This window comes from Odontesthes bonariensis, chromosome 18, assembly GCF_027942865.1.
Source record: "Odontesthes bonariensis isolate fOdoBon6 chromosome 18, fOdoBon6.hap1, whole genome shotgun sequence".
NCBI lineage: Eukaryota > Metazoa > Chordata > Actinopteri > Atheriniformes > Atherinopsidae > Odontesthes > Odontesthes bonariensis.
In genome coordinates, this window is record NC_134523.1 from 32,285,623 (window position 1) to 32,312,602 (window position 26,980).

Here is a 26,980-nt window from a genome sequence, read left to right on the forward strand (position 1 = left end):
TGTGTGATGTCTTCAGGTGAAATAAACATCTAATATCCCTCGAGTTGATAACAACTATGCTGCTACTGTACTACAATTAAACCCTGTAATTTTCTTCAACTTGTAGAAAAGTGATGTTTTCAGCTGCTTCAATCCACTGAGCTATGTTTTACACAGCTATCGCACGCTTAAAATGCTAATGTGAGCTGTTATGGCAACATGGCATGTTGTCAGAAAGCTGGAACTCTGTAAGGACTCTGTAGTTCTATTATACTGTACAGTCAAATGTTGTGCAAACCCTAAATATTGAACACAATGGGCCTCATGCAACAACCGTTCGTACGCACAGATTTGTTCTTAAATCGTCCGTACGAGTGATTTAAGAGAATTTGCGCATTCACCAATCTTTTCGTATGTTACGTTTTCTTTCAGGTACGAACAGAATTTACAGTGATCCAGACCTGTCGTAGGAGTTTCGTAAAATAGTCCGCTGTTATTCCAATCAAGTTTGCTTGACTAATGGATTGTATATTCAATTACTTTGAAGCAAACATAGATAAATATATACATTATACCCCATAATGACATTATTCTGTTTGACTTAAATTATGCACTAATTGAAGGTTCATTTGACTCTGTATATAACAAGGTCAATGGGAAGCGTAACCAGCGGCTGACTTTCTACTTTTGGATGCCTTAACGCGTCAGGCTCTTGGAAGAGAGCGTGTTCCCCCGAGACCGTGTAGATATCCTTGCTGAGACAGCTGACATCGCGATTTAGATTGCCAAGCACTGTGCTGCTGTAAATATGCAGCTTGCTAAAGCCACAACTCCAGAGAGAAACACGCCGATCAAACCCAATTCCTCCACACGTCCAGGTCCTCACCACCCTTGGATTTTTGGCCACTGGAACCTTTCAGAGGGAGATTGAAGTTTTGCGCTCTCTTAGTCATCAAAGCTCTCATCAGTTTATCACCCATGGTACATCAGATTCCCATACACCGCTGTCCAACAAGTACAAATTAAGAGGGACTTTCATCCCGTGGCTGGAAGCCAAACATAATCGGAGCAATAGACTGCACACATATATGCATCAGAGCACCCGTGCTGTGCTGGAGCGCACTGAGCTGAAGGCCAGGTAGGTGTGTCTCCATACAGCGGGGGGCAAACTGCTCTATAGCCCAGAGTCATCGAGTGCCTGGCCATGGCGAGACGTTTTTTTTTTTTTTTTTTAAGCCATTTTCATATCAAACCATTTCTTCTTTATTTCAGTGACATTACGAACTACAGGTGACACAGAACTAACAGCACTCGTAATAACTTCCCATTTCTTGGCTTTAGCAGGTCCCGTAATTCCACTGCTGACACTGCTAAAAATGACAGATTTTCCTTTCTGGATCTCTGAAAGCAGAACTTCAGTCTCAGAGCCCCTAAAGTTGTTCTTTTTGCGCCTTGATGTCATTCTCATGACTCAACACTTCCTGGCACAGGAGAGAGGAAGCACAGCCTTATATGGTATTATTTAGGGCGTGGAGTATGCAAATCTACTATCCTTGTGCACGTGCACTTAAATACGCACGAGTGGCATTCATCCTTTACGCAGGTCGTTTACACACTTTTTCCAAAGTTAAGAGCGTTTGTTGAATCTGACGTGGTGTGTTCGTACCAGACCTTCTTACGAAAAAAGTGAGAGAAATTTAGAATAAAAATAGGAAAATGTTCTTGCATGAGGCCCATTGTGGCTCTTTCAGATACTTGACAGGTATGTCTGAATAAAGGGTGAGGAACAGTACTGGGAAAGTGATTGACTCAGTCCTTTTAACAGATTGATAAAGTCATTAAGGTGGTGAATGTCACGTGTGAAAAAGGCTGTTGCTGATTGTTATCACCAGCTTGAAGAAACACAATTTTTATGTGTTTATACAAACGTCATTCCACTGAACCTTTAAGTTTTTAATCTTTGACGTGTTCAACAGAATATATTTACTCCTGCTGACCAGCTACTGGACTGGTTAAAACTATTACTTGTGTTACATGAGAGTAAATGTGAACCAGATGTATTTGACATACGTAACTACTTTGATTGTATTTTGGGTTTCTAGTGGTTCCAAAACACAGATGACCTGTAGCTCAGTGCTGTGCCTGAAATCCTTCTGTGGAAACTAAGCAGATGTCCTTTATGGTTTTTAGATTTTCTCAAGGAAAAATAGTTTATCGGTTATAATTTGTCTGAAATGTTTCTCCATCTGTATATTATTTCTCATTCCGATTATGTGTGTGTTCCAGGGGAAGACGGGAGAGGAGAGGCACCAGATGATCAAAGCTCTTAGAGAGGAGCTGCGTCTGGAGGAGGCTCGCCTCGTGCTGCTCAAGAAACTCAGGCAGAGTCAGATGCAGAAGGAGAACGTGGTGCAGAAGGTGAGTGCCGCTGCCGCCGCCTCTCAGTGCTCGCTCATTTCCTAAGGAGGGGTTACACCACGTCACTCAGTATGGTTCTATTCACACTTGAGGAAAGATACAGTCAGATGCCGTGTATGTAACAATTTTACGTGCACGAAAGCAAAATCCACTTGTTGACTTTAAGTAGTTCTGATGCTGTGGACTGTGAGAGAAAAGCTTCCAGACATCCTGCTGCCTCTGACCTCCTCTGTGGGAGATCCTGGTAGGTGTGAGTGCAGCCGAGTTCACTGCACAGACGCTGTCTTTGAGCTACTTTAACGGTGATTCTGTTAGATGAGGCTGTGGTTCTGAAATCAGGATTTTATTAGAGCAGAGCGACAGTCTGAAAATGCTTTGGTGACCACCAGCTGACACGTAGTCTTAATGGGCTGATTTTTAGTCCCAGTTTCTGACAAAAGAAACAGAAAAATCTGTGCAAAAGAGCATCTTGGCCTATTTGAGTCGAGTATAAATGTGGGATTGATTCCATCCCCAAGTGCACTGTCTGGGTGCGTTCATCCAGTTTGGAGAAGCTCGATTTCACACAATTTCAAACTAACATACTGACATTGATTTTCCAAGTCCTGTTTTGTGTGGACTAACACATTATTTGGGACGGCTGTAGCTCAGCAGCAAGAGTGGTCATCTGCCAATCAAAAGATTAGTGCTTCGATCCCAGCATCCCTGCGCCATGTGTCAAATTTTCTTGCGAAAGACACTCAACCCCATGTTGCCTCCAATGCACCCATCGCTGCGTGATCAAGAGAAAAGTACTGTGTAGCCTGTAGTACTGTATGGACTAAGAAGTGTTGTTATTGTGTAAAAGTGCTTTGAGCCGTCAGCCCGGGTTAAATCTATCTTTTTTATTGTGCCATTTCAAACAGCAAACTGCCTTTGAGGAAGCTCTGTGGCCCCTCCCCTTACGCAGACACTCACATCCGTTCATCTCTGGGACTACTTCCACCTGCCACCCCGAGTCCTGTCTTCAACATGCTGTGAAAAAGGCTCCTGATTCCACACTCCAACACTTTTACATCACTTTCCGACACTGTGTCTTCCTCTTGCAGCCTGCTTGTGGAATACTCTGGTCTCAGATGTGATAAAGCACATTTACTCCAGCACTGCACTTGATTCAGTTTCACATTGCCTCAACTTGAGTGCGTGTGGTGCTGTAACTTTTACTGTTAGTTATTTGACAGCATTTGTTTGTTGAGTAACTTACTTCCTGATTCACATTATTAATACAAAATATCTTCAACTAAGTGTACATTAGATTTCCTTTTTTTTCCACATAAAGACCGTTCATACTCTGCAGGACTCATTGGTACTTTCTTTAATGAATAGATGTGAGAAAAACGGCTTCTTATTTGATGATGTTCTGCATTAAGCTGCAGCTGTTCCCTAATAATCTGCATCTGCACGCTGATGTGCTGTGATGCAAGTCCAGCTATGCTAAATGTTGGTGTAGATTCTCTGTCATCCAGCTCATGGTAATCCTACCAGCCTGAATAAGGGCAACTGGACTTGAAGACGTTTCACCTCATCTGAAAGGCTTCTTCAGTTCTGAGCTGGATGGTGGGGAGTGTCAGCTTATAAGCAGAGAGGGTGATTCCAGTCACCTGTGTCACTGCCCCCCCTGACCAATGTGCATGTTGTTGGAGTCATCATCACCTCTGAACTGTCGACCTTTCTCCCTGCCAATGCTGCATGGAGGTGCTGGGAAGCTGATACCTGAGGCTTCCTCCTCTGTTCAAAGATGCTTTTTCCACTTTAGCATAGATGGCTTCCTCGGCTCCTCTCTCAAACCACCTGTCTTCTCTGTCCAGAATGTGGACATTAATGTCCTCAGAGTGTCCCTTTGCCTTCAGATGGAGGTGCCCTGCTGGGTCTGGCCCTGAGGAGGTGGGGCTCCATGTTCTCGTGGAGCTGTTGTTGCTCTCTGCTACAGAGAGGTTTGCACACTCCTGGCTGCGCTGCAGACACCACACCACTCAGTTTGTGTTTGGCTGTTTGGTCCTTTGGGTGAAGCAGTCTCTAGCCCCTTTCACACTGCCGAATAACCCGCGTTTAATTCGCGAATTTAGCGTGTCCGCTGTTGCGTTCACACTGCCGACCCTGGCTGCCGCGTCAACTCGACTCGCCTTTCGACCCGCGTCGGACCCTAGTCTTTTTGCCGAGTTTCATGTGAACGCAATCGACGCGGGTCGGACGTGGGCGTGACGTGAGGAGTTTAAAGACAGAATGGACAGCTGATTCAGAACAACAGCGACAGGTGAGGACAAGTTTTACTCTGTTTTAGCCTACATCAAGTTGGAGACATTTTTTAATATGGCCAACTGGGGAGACAAGGAGGTCCGTGAGCTCCTCAGCCTCCGAGCAGAGGACGTTATTTACCGCCACATGTCGGGGACGGTGAAAGATGGACCTCTGCTGGAAGGGCTGGCGAGAAAGATGGGAGAGCGCGGTTTCCCACGCACCGTAAAGTAACATCTCCATGAACTGCATATACAATTGCATAAACGATATCTCAAGGTGTCCCGCCATCGTTTGTTTGAAAAATTTGATGCAGACAGGTGTATTTAACCCTACCTCCGACGCATGGCTTGTGCCTACGTTAGTACACGCCCAGCATTTTATGTGTTTCGTGTGACGCTCTGCCACTAGGCAACGCCCCCTGAACTCGGCTTCAGGCGACACGGGTCACCCTGACACACCAAGCTTTCACATTGCTCGACGCGGGTCGAAGGTGCAATTTGGACCCGCTAAGGTAGCGGGTCGCAGTGTGAAAGGGGCTTCTGTCTGAGGGGGTTCTTGGGTTTGAAGTGCACTGGAATGTCATGTTTCCTTAAGATCCTTCTGAGTTTCTCTGAGACTCCTGCCGCATATGGAATCACAGTATGTTTGCGTCTCTTCTTCTGAGCTTCTCTGCCAGTGTGCTTTGGTCCATTTGTCTTTGCTGAGTTGACAAAGGCCCAGTTTGGGCATCCACAGGTTTGCAGAGCTTTCTCAATAGGTTCACTCATCCTGATGACGTAGTGTTCTGATGACAGCCATAAAACAACATTCTGGTCTGTGTGTGTCGGTTTCTGTCATTCAGGCTGTTTGTGTATTTGCTAAATAGAGGAATTTTTAGGGGGTGACACCTCAAAGGCCTTGATTAACATCCAGGACAAAATTGCTTTCTCACATTGAGTCGGACCACAACTAATCATCAGTACAGTAGTATGACATCTAAGAAAAGTTTAAGGTTAAGGATCCTTCTATAGCCCTGTAAAGCTCCCCTAGAGTAACTGCCTCCGTCTCTTGGAATCTCCTCCATGCTCTTGAGACTGTGCTGGGAGACACAGCAAACCTTCTGGCAATGGCATGTATTGATGTGCCATCCTGGAGGAGTTGAACTACCTGTGCAACTTCTGCAGGGTCCAGGTATCACCTCATGCTACCAGTAATGACACGGACCCTAGCCAAACGCAAAACTTGTGAAAAACAGTCAGATAAGATGAAGGGAAAAATTGTCAATGGCCTCCACCTATAAAACCATGCGTGTTTTGGGGGTCGTCTAATTGTTGCCCCTCTAGTGCACCTGTTGTTAAATTCATTAACACCAAAGCAGATGAAACTAAAGAAAAAGATGAACCCCTCTGGTACTTAACTGACCAGATCAATATCCCAGAAGTTCAACTGACTTGATGCCATACTTAAAAAGCATTCCTTTAATTCTTTTGAGCAAAGTGTATTACAGTTCTACGTGGCAGGACAAACACCATTCTTTTCTCTACATTATTTTTCACTCATTATGGATGGATGGATGGATGGAAACGTATATCTACCTCCTCTTTTTTTCAAGCTCTGGTCCTCTTCCAGAGGCTGGGAGCTTGAGGGTTCTACACAGTATCTTAGCTGTTCCTAGAACTACACTCAATTCAAATTCAAATTCAAAAATACTTTATTTATCCCAGAGGGAAATTAAATGTTGATGTAGCTCAATTAAATCAAGGAGTTATTATAGATGCTGATGGCTGTGGGCAGGAAAGATTTCCTGTAGCGGTCCGTTTTGCATCCAAACTGAAGAAGCCTTTGACTGAAGAGACTCTGTTTTCCGATAACAGTCTCATGGAGAGGATGTTCAGGGTTGTCCATAATTCTCTTGATTTTATGCAAAATCCTTCTTTGCATTATTGTCTCCAGAGGTTCCACAGTCGTCCCCAGAACAGAACCAGCCTTCCTTATCAGGTTGTTGAGTCTTTTTAGGTCCCTGGTTCTGATGCTGCTGCCCCAACAGATGACGCCAGAGGAAATGACGCTCTAAACAACAGACTTGTAGAAGATCTGCAACATCTTGTTGCAAACCTTGAAGGACCTTAGCTTCCTCAAGAAGTACAGTCTGCTCTGTCCTTTCTTGTAGATTGCTTCACTGTTGTGTCTCCAGTCCAGTCTTTTGTCCACATGAACACCAAGGTATTAATATTCCTCAACCACCTCCACTTCTTCTCCCATGATGGAAACAGGGTTTGATCTGACCCTGTTTCTCCTGAAATCTACAATCATCTCCTTTGTTTTGTTAACATTCAAGATGAGATGATTGTTCCCACACCATGCCACAAAGCGGTCCACCAGCTCTCTGTACTCAGCTTCATGTCCATCTCTGATACACCCGACAACTGCAGAGTCATCTGAATATTTCTGTAGATGACAGGAGTCTGACTTGTACTGGAAGTCTGAAGTGTACAGAGTGAAAAGGAATGGTGAGAGTACAGTCCCCTGTGGTGCTCCTGTGCTGCTGATCACCTGGTTAGACACACAATTCTTCAGTCTGACAAACTGTGGTCTGTTTGTCAGGTAGTCATTAATCCAGGTGATTGTTGAGGCCTCCACCTGAGTCTTCTGGAGTTTCAGACGAAGCAGATCAGGCTGGATTGTGTTAAATGCACTGGAGAAATCAAAGAACATGATCCTCACAGTGCTGCCTGCTTTGTCCAGATGACAGTGGGTTTGTTGAAGCAGGTGTATGATAGCATCTTCAACTCCAACTCCATGGCGATAAGCAAACTGCAGGGGGTCCTGATATGTGCTGGTTTGCTTACACAGGTGGGTCAACAGGAGTCTCTCCAGGACCTTCATGATGTGGGATGTCAGGGCAACAGGTCTGTAGTCATTGATGTCTGAAGGGTGAGTTTTCTTTGGTACCGGAACCAGACAGGATGTCTTCTGGACAGATCTCAGATGTCATTCCCAGGATCTGCTGAAGCCATTCTCCCAGTCACGGCCCCGAGTGCACCGATTACCACTGCTTCTTCTTGACGTTGCTGTCACTTGGAATTGCTACATCTGTCACTACTGCTTTCTTCTGTAGTTGACCACTACAATGTCCAGTTGGTTAGTCATCACCTGTTTATCAGTCTGGATCTGGAAGTCCCACAGGATCTTAGCTCTGTCGTTCTCCACCACCTTTGGAGGTAGCTCGCATTTTGACTTTGAGACTTACAACCTATCCTCGGCACAGATGTTCCTGCACAGTATTCCACTTGGTTATGGCGTTCCATGTATGCCGTACCTGCCTGCATCTTACACCCCTCTACTGTGTACTGGGTCATCTCAGAGGCCTCTCTACACAGCCTGCACCAATTCAATTCAATTCAGTTTATCTATATAGCGCCAAATCACACCAAATGTCATCTCAAGCCACTTCAATGATACAGTCCAGTTCAAGCCAATTAGAGTCCAATTCATTGTAATCATAATCCAATCAAATCCAATTAATACATTCAAAATTAGTCCAATTCATTCATATAGAGCTAATTCAAAAACACTTTCCTAGCTAAGGAAACCAACAGATTGCACCGAAACTTGTCTTCAGTCTAATCTCCCGTCCTGAGCGTGCCTGAGGCGACTGTGGAGAGAAACAACTCCCTTTGAACAGGAAGAAACCTCTGGCAGAACCAGAACCAGGAAGGGTGGCCATCCGCCAGACTAGCTTTTTCTAGCCACTCATAGGGTTTGTTGATATCAGCCACCTCTTCAATCTGTCTGTGGTACATACAGTGTAGAGGCTTATCCTTGCATGATGGTTCGTCCTCTTCCTCCTGGCTTTCCCAGGGTTTCAGCTGCCTGAGACTCTGTTAGCAATTCATCACTGGGGGCCATTCTCCTGATGTATTCCTGGATATTTGTTGTTTTATCCTGGATTTAAAGGGATATGCCACCCCCAGGCCAAATTAATTGTATCCCCGCATTCCCGAGACATAAATAAGTGTGTGGGAGCGTTTTCCTGGCGACCCAGGCATTGTTCGAATCTCACAGCACTGACCACTGCTTGGTTGCGCGTAATACATACATGCTAGCGTCGCCAGTCGAAATATTTCGCCCAACGTGAATTAATTTACTTGATTTACCTTCTAATTACTGTGTGAGTGGTGTACTTTCACATCGAGTGCAAATGACTGTAAATCAACACGGAAGGCTTGGTTTGCTCATGTCGGTTTCGGAATTAGTTTCCGGTGCGGAAAACACAGCCGAAGCACACTCCCCACTACGTCATTGGGAATCCCCACCCCCTGGCTGCTTCACGCTGGTTTGTTTGTGGAAGTCGGGGGCGGGGGGGGTTTAACCGGAGTAATAATACTTTGCCAGGCTCAGACATTAAAAGACAGCATTGATAACATTGAATTGCGACACCTACTGGTTGTTAATGTAAATAGTTAATAATGTAAATAAAAAAGTGTTACAGCTTCTCCCCCCCCGCCACCCGACGGAACGCTATCCGCGCAACACCCCTGGTCCCGGCCGACGACTCACCACCTTGACTAAGCAATTTCCTGCGGGAAACACTGTTCTCTGTATGTTCTTGGTTGTGGCTAACTTCCTTGTTGCCTCCTTATGGTGGTCATTTGCCTGTGGGATCCCAAGGTATTAGTAGCTGTCCTGAATGTCTTCTATGGTGTAGCTCTACCTCTTCAGTTGGGATTACCTTGCCTCTCTTTGATGCAGCTTTGGCTGCATTTATCTAGTCTGAATGACATCTCTGCGTCATGATGTCTCGCTCAGACCGGGAATACAGCTTGAGGTCGTCCATGTAGAGAAGTTGGCTTATGGTGTCTCCATTTTGGAACCGGTATCCATAATTACTCTCTGTGATACTGCGGCTGAGGGGTTCTGCATAGGTCTAACTATGCAGAACAGCAGTAGGGACAGAAACAGAAAATATTTGCCAAGATGCATATGGAATGTGTAAGTTGATTTTAAAAAGTATGTCATTTTTAATGTTGGTTGATGTCTGTGTGCAGGTCCCAGTGGTCCAGGGCTCTGGATCCTCTGTTCAGCCGCCCCCCATCCACAGCTCACCTGGCTTAGGAAAGCTGCCTGTGAGGCCAGGCCTCCACAACCCAGAGTCTCAGAACCTTCGCAATGCACAGGTATGTGTGTGTGTGTGTGTGTGTGTGTGTGTGTTTGAATATAAAGAACCAGAGCTGTGTATGAGGAAGCGAGCTTCATTTCTTAGAGATCCTCAGGTGAATGTCAGTTTTCAGTGTCGAACGTGCCTTTCTCTTAACCTTGAAAGGTCACCATGGTAACAGGCTGAACTAATGAGCTGCTCTGGAGCAGTTTATGTACAGAGTTTCAGATGACGTTGTCTGAAGAAAGTGAGCGACTTTCACAAACTCTTGTCCTGATGACATCCCAGACATCCGGCTGGAAGTGTACCTGCTGTTAGCTACGCAAGTGCGTCTTTATCCTGTTTGTTTGGGGAGAAATTGTTGCACGTATGGAAGTAGCAATATGTAGGTGATTGGTCAGGGGACTGTCGGGCTTGTTTTTTAATGTTTTGATGTTTTTGCATCAAACAAGTTAGACATTTATACCATCTACGATGCTGCCGCTGTTTCTTTTTTGATCTTAAGATCAACAAAATGCTAAACTCTTCTACGGACACCATGTTCACCTTTTGCCAGAGTGCTTCTGTGTCCATCTTGTAAACCTGGCAGCAGCTTCTGGTGTGAATGATCAGTTGTGCCCCCTTGTGGAATCCTCCGGAACCAAGCGTACGACACAGTATGTGAGCAGTTGGAATGAGAACGGAGACGCTTGCTTATATGAATGCGAGGTGAAACCTAAAAGCCACCTTTAAACGTCGTTTGCCAGAAGTTAACGTCTTGTGTAAAAATTGATGAGGCATTTTGGTAAAACATTTCAAAGTTGATTGGATTTTTCCATTTTGATGTATGTTCAGTGACATCTTTTCAGCATGAACTGATTTCCTGATTTTAATCTCGACTGAAATTAGGCCCCTCGCCTCCTCAGCTGAAGGAATTCATTAAATATTTGAACCCTTTGACCCCGAAATTGTGCCAACAAGAAGCTTTGCAGTTACATTAAAACAAAATATAGAGTTTGTGTCACGTTACTATGGGATCAACATCAGTTGGTGATGCAGAATGAGATGCATATTTCTGTCTTGTTCCCAGAATATTCAAACAGTAAGAACTTGCCTTGGTTTGGTCAACGTGGGTTATTATGGAACCGGGTCGGAGCGAGTTCATATCGATTGAAATGCTGTCATGATATAAATGTCTAGTAGATATTAAAATCATCAACTCTTTTTTTTAAATGTATTTTCCACCATCCCTTTGTCTTAATTGTGCCTTTTCTGTAATAATCTTGTTTTTTCACACCTGCTGTTCCCATGAGTCAGGTGCTCGGTGTTTTGTGTGGATGAAGCTTGTATTGACATGCATAAAGCACATGAGTGAGGAAAGCCTAGGTTTAAAAGAAAAAGAAAAGAAAGTTCTTATGGTTGTAGCAGCCACCATCCGTGAGAAAATGTTTAGGTTCTGTTGGACCAGCTCACACAAAGAAAGCCCGACTGTAGAAAGTGCTTCATAATATACCCTCCTGGTATGAGCAAGTTTAGCATTGGAATTAAACCAATATGGATTCAGTGTCCTAGGTTTAGATCTTCTCCTTCACGGCTGCATGTCCTGCAGTAGCACCACCTTTATTTTCACCGTCACGTCTCTTTCTGGCTGTAGAGTCTCAGGCTGAGCCGGAGAGCTGTTGGAGTCTGGTATGCTGCATTCTTGATATCTCTGCAGTGTTTTCAAGGGGGCTTCATCTCTTCATCTCCGTTTTCTTAATTTGTAATCTCACTTTTCCCATAATGATCAAGAATGTTGGCCACAATTTCCCAATGTCCAATCAACTGAATTTACGACAGGTGGACTCCAATCAGGCTGTAGAAAAACCTGAAGGCTGCTCAGAGAAAACGGGATGCACCTAAGCTCAATTTTGAGTGTCATAGCAAAGGCTGTACTGTGATGTACAGTGGCGCAGGACTAAATTTGGCCAAATGGTGGAGTCCATCAGAGGAACACAGTCTTGGAACACACTGCCAACTCATGTTAGAAACTGTGACAATTCCACCACCTTTAAAAAGACCCTTAACTCATTGGCTGCCATCCATTTTCAGTGCAGAGAGACCCATACTGCCAAGTGTTTTACAGTATTTTGACTGATTTTCCAAGACCCACAGAAAAGTGTGTCTTATGACTATGTACACACCAAAATTACCAAACGAAAGAGTAGACTCTCTTGTTTCATCAGGAAAAAAAAGTTTGTTTCTACCATTTTCAGTCCTTTAGTAATAGACAGTAGAACATAGGTTGGTTTCACCAAAAACAGCTGTTTGACCCAAAAAACGGAGAAAACAAGCTTTTTCTTTTTTTGTGCAAAGTGGCACTGCTGCCACCTTGCGGGTAATTTTGCCAGTATATTCTCTGTTTAGTGTTTACAAGCCTAAGATTTAGTGACAAACTCCGCTAGATTGTCCCCCAGCCCGCTCCGTTAAAAAACGCAATTGACGTCTATAGACGTCAATGGCACCGAAAGAGTTAAACAGTGGTTGAAAACAACCCAGAGCTGCTCTCATGGGTAACCCCTCCGTCTTTTCCATTTTGTGTACGGACTCTTAACTTTGATGTGAATCAGGATTTTTTTTTTTTTCGTTTGTTTGTTTGTTTGTTTTTTTGATGTAAGATTTCTACATGTTATATCCATTTGTCATGGTGTATTGTCTGTATGTTTTTTTTATGATTCCTGCCTTAGGACAACGGATGAAATTTAGCAACTGTGCTAACTCTGGCATATTTACAATGATGCTCTGCTGATATGTTGATTAATGTGCATTGTCCTAATCAAATAAATAATAAAATAAAAATAGATAAAAATTATCATTATTATTTAATAAATTGTCAAGAAGATGTCACTTTATCATCCTGGTGGGTAGAATGTTGAGGGAAGACCTGAATTGAATCCATTTTGGAAAAACGTAACAAAATGTGGGAAAAGTGAAGCGCTGAGAATATTTTCCCAATTTACAGTATCAACTTTTCCAAACATTCTTTTAGGGCCATACAGTCATCCGGTCAGCCAGTGCCAACCTGCCACCCATGCTGATGTCCCAGCGAGTGATAGCCCCCAACCCTTCCCAGCTGCAGGTCCAGAGGGTCTCCTCCAAACCCGGGATGTCTCGCTCCAGCAGCATGGCCAATGCCGTCAACTACCAGGTGTGGATTTATTGTCTTCATTTATTTATGTCATGTCCTCTGGAGACGAGGGCTTTGGTGTGGAGTGGTGATAGAATAAAACTGGCCATTCATTTAAACCCAAAGCAGATCGATTTAAATAGGTTGTTCATAGAGTATTGACAGCATGTTTTAATTTGAGAAATTGTCATCACCACACTGTGAGCATTGATGAGGCTCTCTTCCAAAGGTTTAAAATATTTGTAACAATGTAAATTGTTCTTTACATTCTAACCTTAGTCCTTTTGTTCTGAGCAGCAGTTTTTAAACTCTTTTTTAACTTCAGGCCTAAATATGAAGTTTGAGGTTTCCTGAGGGACTCGGACTTAAAATGGTAAATGGACTGTACTTAAATTGCTCTTTTTTAATCTAGTTGACGACTCAAAATACTTGCACTGCAGCATTCACCCTTTCACACACACACACACTCATACAACACAATGTTACAGGCTGGACTGAGCTTTTTCTCTATCACACACATAACCCCGTCTCATCTGACTCACCATTGGTGGGAATGAGGGAACACTGTTCACTCTCAATGCCATAAGTCAGCACAAGATCAAGGGTGTGATTAAGGCAGTGAGTCGGTCTGTGAACACTCTGAGAAAATCCAATAGAGTCTAATATAGAATTAAAGTTCATATTCAGGCTGTCATTTTCAACATCTACATGAATATTAAAGTCACCCACTACAATGACTTTATCTGTACTCAGCACTATTTGGGATAAAAACTCTGAGAATTCAGACAGAAACTCAGAATAAGGGCCAGGTGGACGATACACAACAACAAACACAAGAGGTTTCTGGGATTTCCACTTTGCGTGGGAAAAACTGAGAATCAGAGATTCAAAAGAGCTCAAACTAATCTTGGGTCTGGGACTGATTAGTAACCCTGATCTGAAGATATCTGCCACTCCTCCTCCTCTGCCTGTGGTTCCAGGAACGTGAACATTTAAACAGTCAGAGGGAGTTGCTTCATTAATGCTAACATGATGCTAACATGATGCTAACATGATCCTCCTGCTGCAGCCAGGTTTCTGTAAGACAAAATATATCAATATGATGATCACAAATCAACTCATTCACTAACAGAGACTTCGAAAGGAGAGATCTGATATTCAGCAAACCACATTTAATAGTTTGATGTTTTTGTTCAGTTAAAGTTTTTGTTTTAATAATTTCTTTTTGCACAAGAGGATTTGCTCCTTTTGTGTTAATTGATTGGGTGGGTAGCAGCAGGTGGGAAGCTGCAGAGAAGTGTGTAAGACTACAACTCTGCATCCTGGTCTGAGCCCTGGGTTGTCATGTTTTGGGGTGGCAAATAAATTCATCCATATTTCTAGAAATGAGAGCTGCTCCTTCCAAAGTGGGATGGATGCCGTCTCTCCTCATCAGACCAGGTTTTCTCCAGAAAGATTGCCAATTATCTATGTAGCCTACGTTGTTTGGTGGACACCATCTAGACAACCAGCGATTGAAGGACGACATGCGGCTAATCATGTCATCACTGGTCAGATTTGGCAGGGGTCCAGAGAAAACTACGGAGTCCTGCTGTGCAGGATCTGCTAAAGGAGAGCTAACAGGATTAGCTACACCAGGTAGCGCTGCAGCGGTTACAGGGACCTGGCTCGCTTCCTATACAAGTTTGTGAGAAAAGGAAGAAGCTCACCAGGTGTCACATGAATGTGGAGAGGAAGCTAAATCCTCATTTTAATATCACGTTTGGAGCGGTGGGTGGGCATCGGGGGGCGTAGCACTGGAGCGGTGGGTGGGCATCGGGCATAGCACTGGAGCGGGTGATGGGCATCGGGCATAGCACTGGAGCGGTGGGTGGGTATCGGGCATAGCACTGGAGCGGTGGGTGGGCATCGGGGGCGTAGCACTGGAGCAGGTGGTGGGCATCGGGGGCGTAGCACTGGAGCGGTGGCTGGGCATCGGGGCGTAGCACTGGAGCGGTGGGTGGGCATCGGGGGGCGTAGCACTGGAGCGGGTGATGGGCATCGGGCATAGCACTGGAGCGGTGGGTGGGTATCGGGCATAGCACTGGAGCGGTGGGTGGGCATCGGGGGCGTAGCACTGGAGCAGGTGGTGGGCATCGGGGGCGTAGCACTGGAGCGGTGGCTGGGCATCGGGGCGTAGCACTGGAGCGGTGGGTGGGCATCGGGGGGCGTAGCACTGGAGCGGTGGGTGGGCATCGGGCATAGCACTGGAGCGGGTGATGGGCATCGGGCATAGCACTGGAGCGGTGGGTGGGTATCGGGCATAGCACTGGAGCGGTGGGTGGGCATCGGGGGCGTAGCACTGGAGCAGGTGGTGGGCATCGGGGGCGTAGCACTGGAGCGGTGGCTGGGCATCGGGGCGTAGCACTGGAGCGGTGGGTGGGCATCGGGGGCGTAGCACTGGTGCGGGTGGTGGGCATCGGGGGCGTAGCACTGGAGCGGTGGCTGGGCATCGGGGGCGTAGCACTGGAGCGGTGGCTGGGCATCGGGGGCGTAGCACTGGAGCGGTGGCTGGGCATCGGGCGTAGCACTGGAGCGGATCAGGTCATACTTGGCAGACCGTACTTTCTGCGTCAGCCTTGGTGTGGTGACTCTCTATCCTCCTCGGCTCCACTCACCTGGGGGGGTCCCACAGGGCTCAGTTCAGGGCCCCCTTCTCTTCTCTTTCTTCTTGCTTCCGCTTGGCTCCATACTTTGGAAGTTTGGCATTTCGTTCCACTGTTATGCAGATGACTGCCAGATTTAGGTGCCTCTTACAAAGAACGACACGCACTCTTTTAAAATCTTACTGGATGGCTCTGAACGTTTTAAACTTTAATGATAAAAAGACAGAAGTGATGGTTTTTGGTAGCCTGATTAACATCGACTTTCAAATCTCTTCGAGATTCTGGTCTGACCAAGACAATAACGAATACGATTCGAAATGGCCTGGTCAACCCGCCTCCCTCGGGTTGCTACTGGTTGAGGCCAGAAAAGGCTGTGCCTAAGCTTAAGCCAATCACACCACTCTTTCCTCTGACGTATGATTTAGCTACCAGCGGGGCTAACTGGTAGATTAAACTCTTACCAAAGCCAGTAGGGAGCAAGGCGAAAACGTCTTTCCTGTCAAGAAATGATTCAAGAGCTGTTCTTTGCTCGATTTTTAACGAGAATCTCCCGTCGAACACTTTCATTACAGCATCTACAGCAGTGTCAAAAGCTTGACGCTGCTCCATGTTGATATTGAATGAAGCGCTTCCGTGTACAATCCATGGGTTGAGTGGCAGTTCAACCACATCACTACCTTGAACACGCCTCTACCCTGGGCCGTTGGCGCTGCTCAAAGTTGATTGCTTCCCGACAAAGTGGGTGGAGTTCCCCTGCCAGGGGGAACTTGAATCAACCTGAACAAGCAATTTGCCTGAGGTAGTGCAGCAGAGCCGAAGGTGTTGCGTCACTGCGAGGGCGGAGCCTGGGTAGGTTTTTGGTGGGACCCCCCTTGTAGATCCCTGGCCCCGGTGGTCAAACCCACCGTCGCTAACTTGGGGTTTAAAGTGGACTCTGATCTTAAGCTCAACAACCAGATCAGGTCAGTTGTTAAATTGATCTTTTTCCAGGTGAGGCAGCTGGCCAAAATAAAGCCAATCCTTCCGAGGCAGCTTTTTGAGAACATAATCCACGCCTTTGTTACTACTCGGCTGGCCTACTGTAACGTGCTCTATGTGGGGGTTAGTGCGTCCTCCATCGCCCGTCTTCAGATGGTTCACAATGCTGCTGCACGTCTTTTAACTGGCACATGTAAATATGGGCACATTTCCCCCATTTTAGCCTCCCTCAACTGGCTGGCCACACACTCCAGGATCCATTTTAAAATGACTTCATTGTTTTTAAATCCCTAGCCTTGCCCCGCCCCACCTCTCTGAGCTTCTTAACCCATATGCTAAGTTTGTTGCAATTTCTTGTCAACCTTTTTATTTATTCTGTTTTTATTTATTCTGTACAGCACTTTGGTCCACTGTGGTTATTTTAAAATGCTTAACAAATAATGTTGGATTGGGTGTTTATTGACAATAAGAATAACTGACGTAATAAAGAAGCTACTGATCCCTCTTTTAGGCACAATCTTGTCACATGTTGTCAACAGCTGCTGGCCAGTAAAGATTATCACTGAAATCTCATGTCCTAATCCTTCCATCACATATTGGCTTTTTATCACCCAACATAAAGAAGCCCACCCTGCTGAACTGGTGGTGCATTCAGTGACAAAATGGAAATCAGAACCTCCACTTCAAATTTCCTTGTAGGGATATAAAACATCAGACAAAGTACTAGTAATGCATTATTAACTCATTTATTGTATTTGTTCAGTGTACTATCTATGTGTGTCCAGTTAATGCAGCATCGTCTGAAGTTAAGTGGAGATTTAAAAAAAGAAAAAAGAAAAGAAGACAGGATACACTTGTAAAGTGGCTCAGATATTCACTAAATGCCATATTTTCAGATATATTGGGCCCAAAACAAAATGCAAGGATTGTGCTTTCTGTTCAGGTATTTACTTTTGACATCCAATTAGGTTATCAACCATAAAACAGAAGTTTTCATCAACGGATAATCGTCAGAATTCATGGTGAGCTCTTTATTAACAGATGTTTTTGTCCAGACTTTTGATGTTGTGCATAAATACTGCAAAAAAAAATTGACCCGATAAACCAAAAAGTTGAAGTAGATTCAGGTCCTATCAGGCTTAAATGGAATTAAAACCAATCCACAGTGCAGCAGGTGAGAATAGAACAAAGAAGAGGTGGGCCGTTAGGATCGTTCTGCGTGGTTAAACCAGGTACGAGTGTGATGTCGTGAATGTGTCGTCTCCCTGCAGGGAAGTCAGCAGGTGGCAGCCTCCCAGCGCTCAGGCTCCAGTGCCATGTACATGAACCTGGCCCACATGCAGGCGGCAGCAGCTGTGGGGGCCAGTGGTGTGGCAGGCGGCATGGGAGGAGCTTCAGCTGTCAGCCCGTCCACCATGTCCAGCTCAGCCAGCGGAGGAGTCAGCTCCATGGCAGACCAGGCCAGCAGCCAGGCGGCAGCAAAGCTGGCCCTGAGGAAGCAACTGGAGAAAACCTTGCTGGAGATCCCTCCACCCAAACCTCCAGCCCCGCTCCTCCACTTTCTGCCCTCTGCTGCCAACAGCGAGTTCATATACATGGTGGGCTTGGAGGAGGTGGTGCAGAGTGTGTTGGACAGTCAAGGTAGGCCTTTCTTATATACAGTCATGTGAAAAAACCTGTATATTCTTTAACATATTTGGACATGTGGATATTTAATATTAAATTTAACAGTACTGAGATATCCAAGTAATATGACTAAACAATAAAAAATTAAGAAACACCTTTTTACAACTTTATGTAAAATGTAATTAAAAAAGAATGCAATTTCTGGTGAGGAATAAATTAGGACACCCCTATGGACAACCCTGAACATCCTCTCCATGAGACTGTTATCGGAAAACAGAGTCTCTTCAGTCGAAGGCTTCTTCAGTTTGGATGCAAAACGGACCGCTACAGGAAATCTTTCCTACCCACAGCCATCAGCATCTATAATAACTCCTTGATTTAATTGAGTTACATCAACATTTAATTTCCCTCTGGGATAAATAAAGTATTTTTGAATTTGAATTTGAATTGAATTGAATATATTGGGCCACTTAAAATAGTTAAGATCACACACAGGTGTATCATATCAGGTGCACATGATCAGAACATCGTTACCCAGCATGTTGAATGAGGCTTACCCTATTTAAACCTCAGAAATTCAGTTTGGTGTGTCCCTGACTGTTGAAGTAAGAGTGAGCACCAAAGAGCTGCCTGACGCCCTCAGAAAGAAGATTGTGGCTGCTTATGAGTCTGGAAAGGGATTTAAAAAGATCTCCAAAGATTTTAACATCAGTCATTCCACCATCCGGAAAATTGTTTACAAGTGGAGGACATTCAAAACAACTGTGACCATGCCCAGGTCTGGCCGTCCAAGCAAGTTCACCCCCAGAGCAGACCGTAAGATGCTAAAAGAAGTCATGAAAAATCCTAAAATTTCATCACAGAACCTACAGCAGGCTTTAGCTACTGTTGATATGAAAGTGCATGACTCAACTATCAGAAAGAGACTACACAAGTTTAATTTTCATGGGAGGTGTGCAAGGAGGAAACCTTTGCTCTCTAAGAAAAACATTAAGGCCAGACTGAAGTTTGCCAGAGAGAATGCAGACAAAGACCAGGACTTCTGGAATAATGTTCTTTGGACAGATGAGTCTAAAGTTGAATTATTTCGACACCAGAAAACAAGACATGTCTGGCGTAAACCAAATACAGCATTCCAAGAAAAGAACCTCATACCAACTGTGAAGCATGGAGGTGGAAGTATCATGGTTTGGGGATGCTTTGCTGCAGCTGGACCTGGCCAGCTCACCATCATAGAATCCACCATGAATTCTGCTGTGTATCAGAGGTTGCTTGAGGAACATGTGAAACCATCTGTAAAAAAATTAAAGCTGAAGCGGAACTGGACCCTGCAACATGACAATGACCCAAAACATACCAGTAAATCCACCAAGGACTGGCTAAAAACTAAGAAGTGGAGAGTCCTGGAATGGCCAAGTCAAAGTCCAGATCTTAATCCAATTGAGATGCTGTGGAGTGATTTAAAACGAGCTGTACATGCAAGACGCCCCTCAAACATCTCAAAGCTGAAAGAATTCTGCATTGAGGAGTGAGGTAAACTTTCTTCAGATCGATGTCAGAGATTGGTAGGTGGCTACAAGAAGCGTCTCACTGAAGTTATTTCAGCCAAAGGGGGCAACACTAGTTATTAGAGGGTAGGGTGTTCTAACTTTTTCCTCCATTATAATATGCATTTTTGTTCATAACTTTTGTTTCATGAGTAAAACGATGTTCATTTTGGTTGTTGAGTTGCAATTAAATAACTTTCTTTTCGAGAAATAAATAAAAACATTTTTGGACATTGATATGTGAACATTTCTTAAAGGAAAACTCCGGGGCATTTGAAGCGCAATCCCATTGCTAGAGGTTGTCAAATACTGATAGTAGGACACAGACAGGTGCAAATCTGCGCTCCCTGTGTGGAGATCGCGCTGTTCGCGCAGCCTGTCATGCGAGGCTAATACGTGGTGGCCAAGGGGCAAGCGCTAACCCTTCCACGTAAAACAACAACTTGCACACTGCAGAAACGTCACACCACTTTATAAACCATCCGACAATAAAGTCACAAGCCTTACCATCAAAACCATATGCATGGTTCTCACATTACTGGCATGGGGACGTTACAAAACAACTTTATAAACAGCATGTCACTTACCGGTTAGTTGTACGCTCGCGCATGTGAAAGCCCAAAAGAGTCGATGGACGATAATCACATATACAAAACAATTAATCTTCTCTAGAAAAACTGCGTTCAAGTATTTAAAACATTACAACAATACATGCCCAGTAATATTGTTGTAATGTTTTAAATACTTGAACGCAGTTTTTCTAGAGAAGATTAATTGTTTTGTATATGTGATTATTCTCCATCGACTCTTTTGGGCTTTCACATGCGCGAGCGTACAACTAACCGGTAAGTGACATGCTGTTTATAAAATTGTTTTGTAACGTCCCCATGCCAGTAATGTGAGAACCATGCATATGGTTTTGATGGTAAGGCTTGTGACTTTATTGTCGGATGGTTTATATAGTGGTGTGACGTTTCTGCAGTGTGCAAGTTGTTGTTTTACGTGGAAGGGTTAGCGCTTGCCCCTAGCCACTACGTATTAGCCTCGCATGACAGGCTACGCAAACAGCGCGATCTCCACACAGGGAGCGCCGATTTGCACCAGCCTGTGTCCTACTATCAGTATTTGACAACCTCTAGCAATGGGATTGCGCTTCAAATGCCCCGGAGTTTTCCTTTAATAAAGAGCTGACTCTTTAATGGGGTGTCCTATTTTTTTCACATGACTGTAGATGGAGATAGGAGTTGTATGTATATATGTACTGTATATCACAATGTTCACTGAAAACTAATTGATTGTGTAATCACAAACTATAAAAACTGTTGATGTTTCCAGTAGAGATCAGTTTGTTTAAGTAGTTCATCTGCTTTCAAAGGTTAAAGCCCTTCTACAAAGCAAAGGGAATGTCATTGAAACTTAATTTCCTAGTTTGGAGGTAAATACTCTGCTGGACTTTGCTGAGCTTGTTAGTGTTTCTATGGGCTGAAGCAGATGGTTCTCTGCAGGTAAACTCAGAGGGACGCTCGCCCGGATGGAGCCCTTCTTCTGCGCCCAGTGCCGAACCGACTTCACTCCCCACTGGAAACAAGAGAAGAGTGGGCGGATCCTCTGTGAGCAGTGCATGACCTCCAATCAGAAGAAGGCTCTGAAGGCGGAGCATACCAACCGGCTGAAGAATGCCTTTGTGAAGGCTCTCCAGCAGGAGCAGGTCAGCACTGATACCTGCACTGTGTTCGCAGGCCCACTGTCCCTTCATACCTGCCCTTTGCATGAAGAGCCTTTATCACAACCAGTGCCTTGAAACGACTGAGGCTGTACACTGGCACTATGTAAAGAAAACTGAATTGAATTATGTCTGAGAATGATTGAATACCAATGTGTGTCCATGTCAGGAGATTGAACAGAGGCTGCAGCAGCAGGCAACCCTCTCTCCCAGCTCAGCTCCCACGGGCTCCAGCGTGTCCAAGGCTGAGACCATGATCCGACAACATGCCCTCCGCCAGGTAACACTGCAACACTGCACCCTGCAACACTGCACCCTGCAGCCTTTAATCTGAACACATCAATGAAGTTGGGCTTTTTACAACACAATCATGCCTAAAACAGACAGAAAATGAATTCTGATAAAGAAGATGTGAAAAAAGATGCGAGTTGATAAAGATAATCTCACTGCCATTCCAGCTTAAAGCTAGTCTGAAGCAGACGTAAAATGCCATCTGTTCCAGATAGTTGGGAGCTAAGCAGATCATATTTAGTTCTACTGTGATCAATCAAAAGCATTGATTACAGGACACCACCTGATGACTCAGTGTCTGTTGGTCTGAGTGTTTGGAGCACTGACCTCCAGCAGTTCCAGGTTAGCTGCAGCAGGAGCCAGCTGTGAGTCAGATTTCTGTTCACACATGAAGAAATGTAAATGCGGCCCTCACAGTTAACTTTCCAACAAAGAAAGATTTCATATTCAGATGAAGTAGGGAATCATCTAGAACTAGATTTCTTTACCAATAAGCTAATCTCTTGTCCTTTTTGTTTAGAAGAGTCTGAAATGTGATGCTACAGCGTAATGATTCCTAACTGTGTCCCTGATGGTGAAGTGTTAACCCTAACCCTCTGCCTCCACATCTCAGGCTCCACAACCTCAGGCCTCTCTGCAGCGAGGTCTGTCAAACTCTGCAAGAGGCGTCCTGTCCAACTTCGCCCAGGCTTCCCAGCTGTCAGTGGCCAGCAGCCTTATGGGGATGACGAGTGCCAAGCACTGTGGCAGCGGAGGAGGTGGCAGCAGCAGCAACCGACTGCAGCATGACGGCCGCCGTCAGATCTACAACATCCCAGGTACATAAAGGCCGAGCTGCGCCCAGCGGGGGAAGCATTCAGAGCCTTTCAGGGGTTCCACCCTTTAACTCATGAGTAGCAGTTCTCCTCAGGTCTGTCAGTGAAACGTCAAACTGGCATTTCAGCATAGTGAATCAGCTCCGACATACTCTTAAAGGCTTACTGCTTAATCAGGGCATGAAATGCTCAATCTATGCTAAAATACAAAGCAATCCGGTTGTGTTGGTTAACTGATCTGCACTGTTTAGTTGATGGTGAGTTGGATCAGGTAGAGGGGCAATAAACCTGTCAGGTGCACCCAGCGGTGGTGGCCTGGCAAGACTCACAGGCCCAAGTTTAGGAGACCTTCAACGTTTGTGTCTGGCAGAGCTTCCAAACCGGGGACTTTGAGTCCAAATAAACCAGATTATCAGCTGCCATTGTTGCTGCAGCCGTGTGGAGCTGCGGCCGTGATGCTACGCCGCGGTGCTACGCCATGGCCGCAGCCCCTAAACGAAGGAAAGACCTGTGCGTGCCAGCAGGTTGCTGAGGGGATGGGATGGGAACTGAGTATATAGTGCAATGGTGGAAGGAATCATTTGAGAATTGTTACTGTTACACAATGAGAGACTCAATTCTGTTGTCAAACAACTTGTTTATTACCAACCACTGTGTTCTCTCCTCACACACAGAGCATAGAAACTGAACATGTTACTGTTCATTTAGGGAATAAGCTCTTAGCTCTGCCCCTCAGGATAGAATGAACATAAAAATCAGGTGGTGTGCTGGAGCAGCACTCTGTCCAGTCATGTTGCTGAAAGTCCATCAGCAGTTCCATCAGACTGTGCTGCTCCGTCCTCTGCTCCATCTTTTACTGCTGAGCCAAGCGTGAGAGTGGAAACTATCACCAGTTTTACATGATTTTACACTTTAGGAGACACCAAACTTGAATACCATGTTGTATTTGATGGAAACTGGCAGAATTAATGTTGAATCCTATTTAGAAAACGGCTTGTTTTTGTCTGAGCCAACTCAACCCACCATTGCTTTTAAATACATTGAAAACACAACATTTTAAAATGAAGTATTTCAATAAAAGGCAAAGGTTTGATTTCTGATATGTAGTGAAACACCATGTTTATAGACTGCTTGTGTTCTTCAAATTGCTTGAAGCCATTGTCTTGCAGTTCTGCTACCCTGCCAGTAGGGCGTGCTGTCCCCAAACACCTCCTGTCTGCTTCCCTGCTCCTCACTGTTTGTTTGTTGCTGTCTGACCTGCACGTTTGTCTAACATGTGGTTTTCTTATCGGACATGTTGCGTGACATTGGACACACCCTTGGTAAATATTAGGTGCATGAGAGTTTTTTGGTCGTTATTCGTTTGATTTGGTTATTTGCTGATTGACTTTTACTTTCGTCGTTAGAAATTTCTTCTCTCAGGAGCGGTCGGTGGCGTGGTGGGTTGGGCAGCCGCCCCATGTGCAGAGGCTGCAGTCCTCGCTGCAGCTGGCCCCGGTTCAATTCAATTCAATTCATTTTTATTTATATAGCGCCAAATACAACAAATGTCATCTCAAGGCACTTAGATAGTAAGTCCAATTCAAGCCAATTGGAATTCAATTAATTAATAATAATCATAATTCATAAAATAATCCAATTCGTTCATATAGAGCCAATTCAAAAACAATTTCCTAGCTAAGAAAACCAACAGATTGCACTGAAAACTTTTTGTTTTTCGGTCCAATCTCCCGGCCTGAGCGTGCCTGAGGCGACTGTGGAGAGAAACGACTCCCTTTTAACAGGAAGAAACCTCTGGCAGAACCAGAACCAGGAAGGGTGGCCATCCGCCTCGACCAGCTGGGGTTTGAGAAGACAGAAGGGGGGGGAGGGCCGCAGCGGCGGCGGCACTGTAACACCATTCAAAGGATATCTGTTGGAACAGGGAAACACGAGTTAATGACCACAATAATATCACATATACATAAAGAGAGTAAAGTGAGGAAAGGTGTGACAGATGAGGCCCCCCAGCAGTCTAGGCCTATAGCAGCTTAACTATGGGATGTTTCAGGATTACCTGAGCCATCCCTATTCAAGGTAAACACAAGAAACTTGTGCTAACGAAAAAATAAATAATAAAATAAAGGACCAGACTCAGTAAGTAATTCCCTATACTCCCTATATAGATCTGCTCCTCACACCACAACAACCATCTTTTTACAGCCACAAGCTACCTCAGCCTCTCACCAACTGCACACCAGTCACAGCGGGGTGGGGATGCAAACCCTGGTTCGGGTAGGGGGAGAAATAAAAGAGGTAAGATAAGCGGAAATGGGATTCAAACCCTGGTTCGGGTAGGGGGTAATGAAAGTATAGAGGGTGCCAGAGGTGGAGGCAGGACAAGACACACTAGCAGACACACTATCAGATTCAACAGACCTAACTATAAGCTTTATAAAAAAGGAAAGTTTTAAGCCTGGTCTTAAAAGTGGAAAGGGTGTCTGCTTCCCGGACATTTACTGGCAGCTTATTCCACAATAGAGGGGCCTGATAACTGAAGGCTCTGCCTCCCATTCTACTTTTAGAAACTCTGGGAACCTCAAGTAAACCTGCAGTTTTGGAACGAAGTGCTCTGTTAGGAAAATATCTTACAATGAGATCTTTAAGATATGATGGAGCTCGGTCATTAAGAGCTTTATATGTAAGGAGAAGAATCTTAAATTCTATTCTGAATTTAACAGGGAGCCAATGAAGAGAAGCTAAAACTGGAGAAATATGATCTCTCCTGTTAGTTCTCATCAAAACTCTGGCTGCAGCATTTTGGATCAGCTGAAGGCTTTTCAGAGAATATGTGGGACAGCCCAATAATAAAGAATTACAGTAGTCCAATCTTGAAGTAACAAATGCATGAATTAGTTTTTCTGCATCACTCTGAGACAAGATGTTCCTGATTTTTAACAATATTACGAAGGTGAAAGAAGGCAGTCCTAGAAACCTGTTTTATATGTGAGTCAAATGATAAATTCTGGTCAAAAATAACTCCAAGGTTCCTCACTGTAGAACTAGAAGCAAAGGAAATACCATCTAGAGTAACTATATAGCTAGACAATTTCTCCCTGAAATCCAGGTCCAAAGATAACGACTTCAGTTTTGTCTGAATTTAGAAGCAGACAGTTCTGAGTCATCCAGGTCTTTATGTCTTTAAGACATGCTTGTAGTCTGACCAACCTATTGGGTTCATCTGGTTTTATAGATAAGTACAGCTGAGTATCATCAGCATAGCAATGGAAATTTATGCCATGCTGTCTAATAATGTTACCTAATGGAAGCATGTATGAAGTAAAAAGAATCGGTCCAAGCACAGAACCCTGGGGAACTCCATGACTTACTCTGGTGTGTGAGGAAGATTCTTCATTTACAAGAACAAACTGAAATCTATCAGATAAATATGACTTAAACCAGCCTAATGCAGTTCCTTTAATCCCAATAACATGTTCAAGTCTGTGTAATAAGATACTGTGATCGACCGTATCAAATGCAGCACTGAGATCCAACAGGACAAGCACAGACACAAGTCCGCTATCAGAGGCTAAGAGGAGATCAGTGGTAACTTTCAGCAGTGCAGTTTCTGTGCTATGATGCACTCTGAATCCTGACTGAAACTCTTCAAACAGATTATTTCTGTGTAAGTGATCACAAAGCTGAGCTGCAACTATTTTTTCAAGAACTTTAGACATAAAAGGGAGATTGGATATAGGTCTATAATGAGCCAACACTTCTGAATCAAGAGTAGGTTTTTTAAGTAAAGGTTTAATTACAGCAACCTTAAAAGGCTGAGGTACATATCCTGTCAACAAAGACAGATTGATCAAATCCAATATGGAAGTGTCAATTAATGGGAAAACCTCCTTGAACAGTCTGGTTGGGATTGGGTCTAAAACACAAGTTGATGGTTTAGAAGAGACTATTGCTGTTGTTAGCTCAGAGAGATCAACTGGGCAGAAGCCGTCTAAATACAAATCAGGTTCTAAAGATACTTCTAAAGCTGCTGTACTTGATGATACATCAGTGATAATAGTGGGAAGGACTCCATCAATCGTCTCTCTGATAGAAACAATTTTATTAATAAAGAAGCTCATGAAATCATCACTGCTGAGAGTTAAAGGAATAACTGGCTCAGCAGAGCTCGGACTCTTAGTCAGACTGGCTACAGTGCTGAAAAGAAACCTGGGATTGTTCTTATTCTCTTCTATCAATGATGAATAATAAGCAGTTCTAGCTTTACGAAGGGCTTTCTTATACATTGTTAAACTATCTTTCCAGACTAACTGAGACTCTTCTAAATTAGAGGAACGCCACTGTCTCTCCAGCTTTCTTGCAGTCTGCTTTAAAGCACGCAGCTGTGAATTATACCAAGGAG

General features: G+C 44.5%; 1 protein-coding gene across 2 annotated transcripts in view; it reads left to right on the forward strand.

Moving 5' to 3' along the window:
- The window catches only part of gatad2b (GATA zinc finger domain containing 2B), a 98,273-nt gene that overhangs the window by 52,430 nt on the left and 18,863 nt on the right, over positions 1 to 26,980 (forward strand). For both annotated transcript variants that reach the window (XR_012767255.1, XM_075450160.1), the window contains exons 4-10: positions 2,266 to 2,397; positions 9,702 to 9,830; positions 12,819 to 12,977; positions 17,851 to 18,220; positions 21,258 to 21,460; positions 21,645 to 21,755; positions 22,380 to 22,584. Coding sequence is in view for 1 of the 2 variants with exons in the window: in XM_075450160.1 (XP_075306275.1) it covers positions 2,266 to 2,397; positions 9,702 to 9,830; positions 12,819 to 12,977; positions 17,851 to 18,220; positions 21,258 to 21,460; positions 21,645 to 21,755; positions 22,380 to 22,584 (1,309 nt within the window). In the remaining variant the exon portion in view is untranslated. The remainder of the gene's footprint in view (positions 1 to 2,265; positions 2,398 to 9,701; positions 9,831 to 12,818; positions 12,978 to 17,850; positions 18,221 to 21,257; positions 21,461 to 21,644; positions 21,756 to 22,379; positions 22,585 to 26,980) is intronic.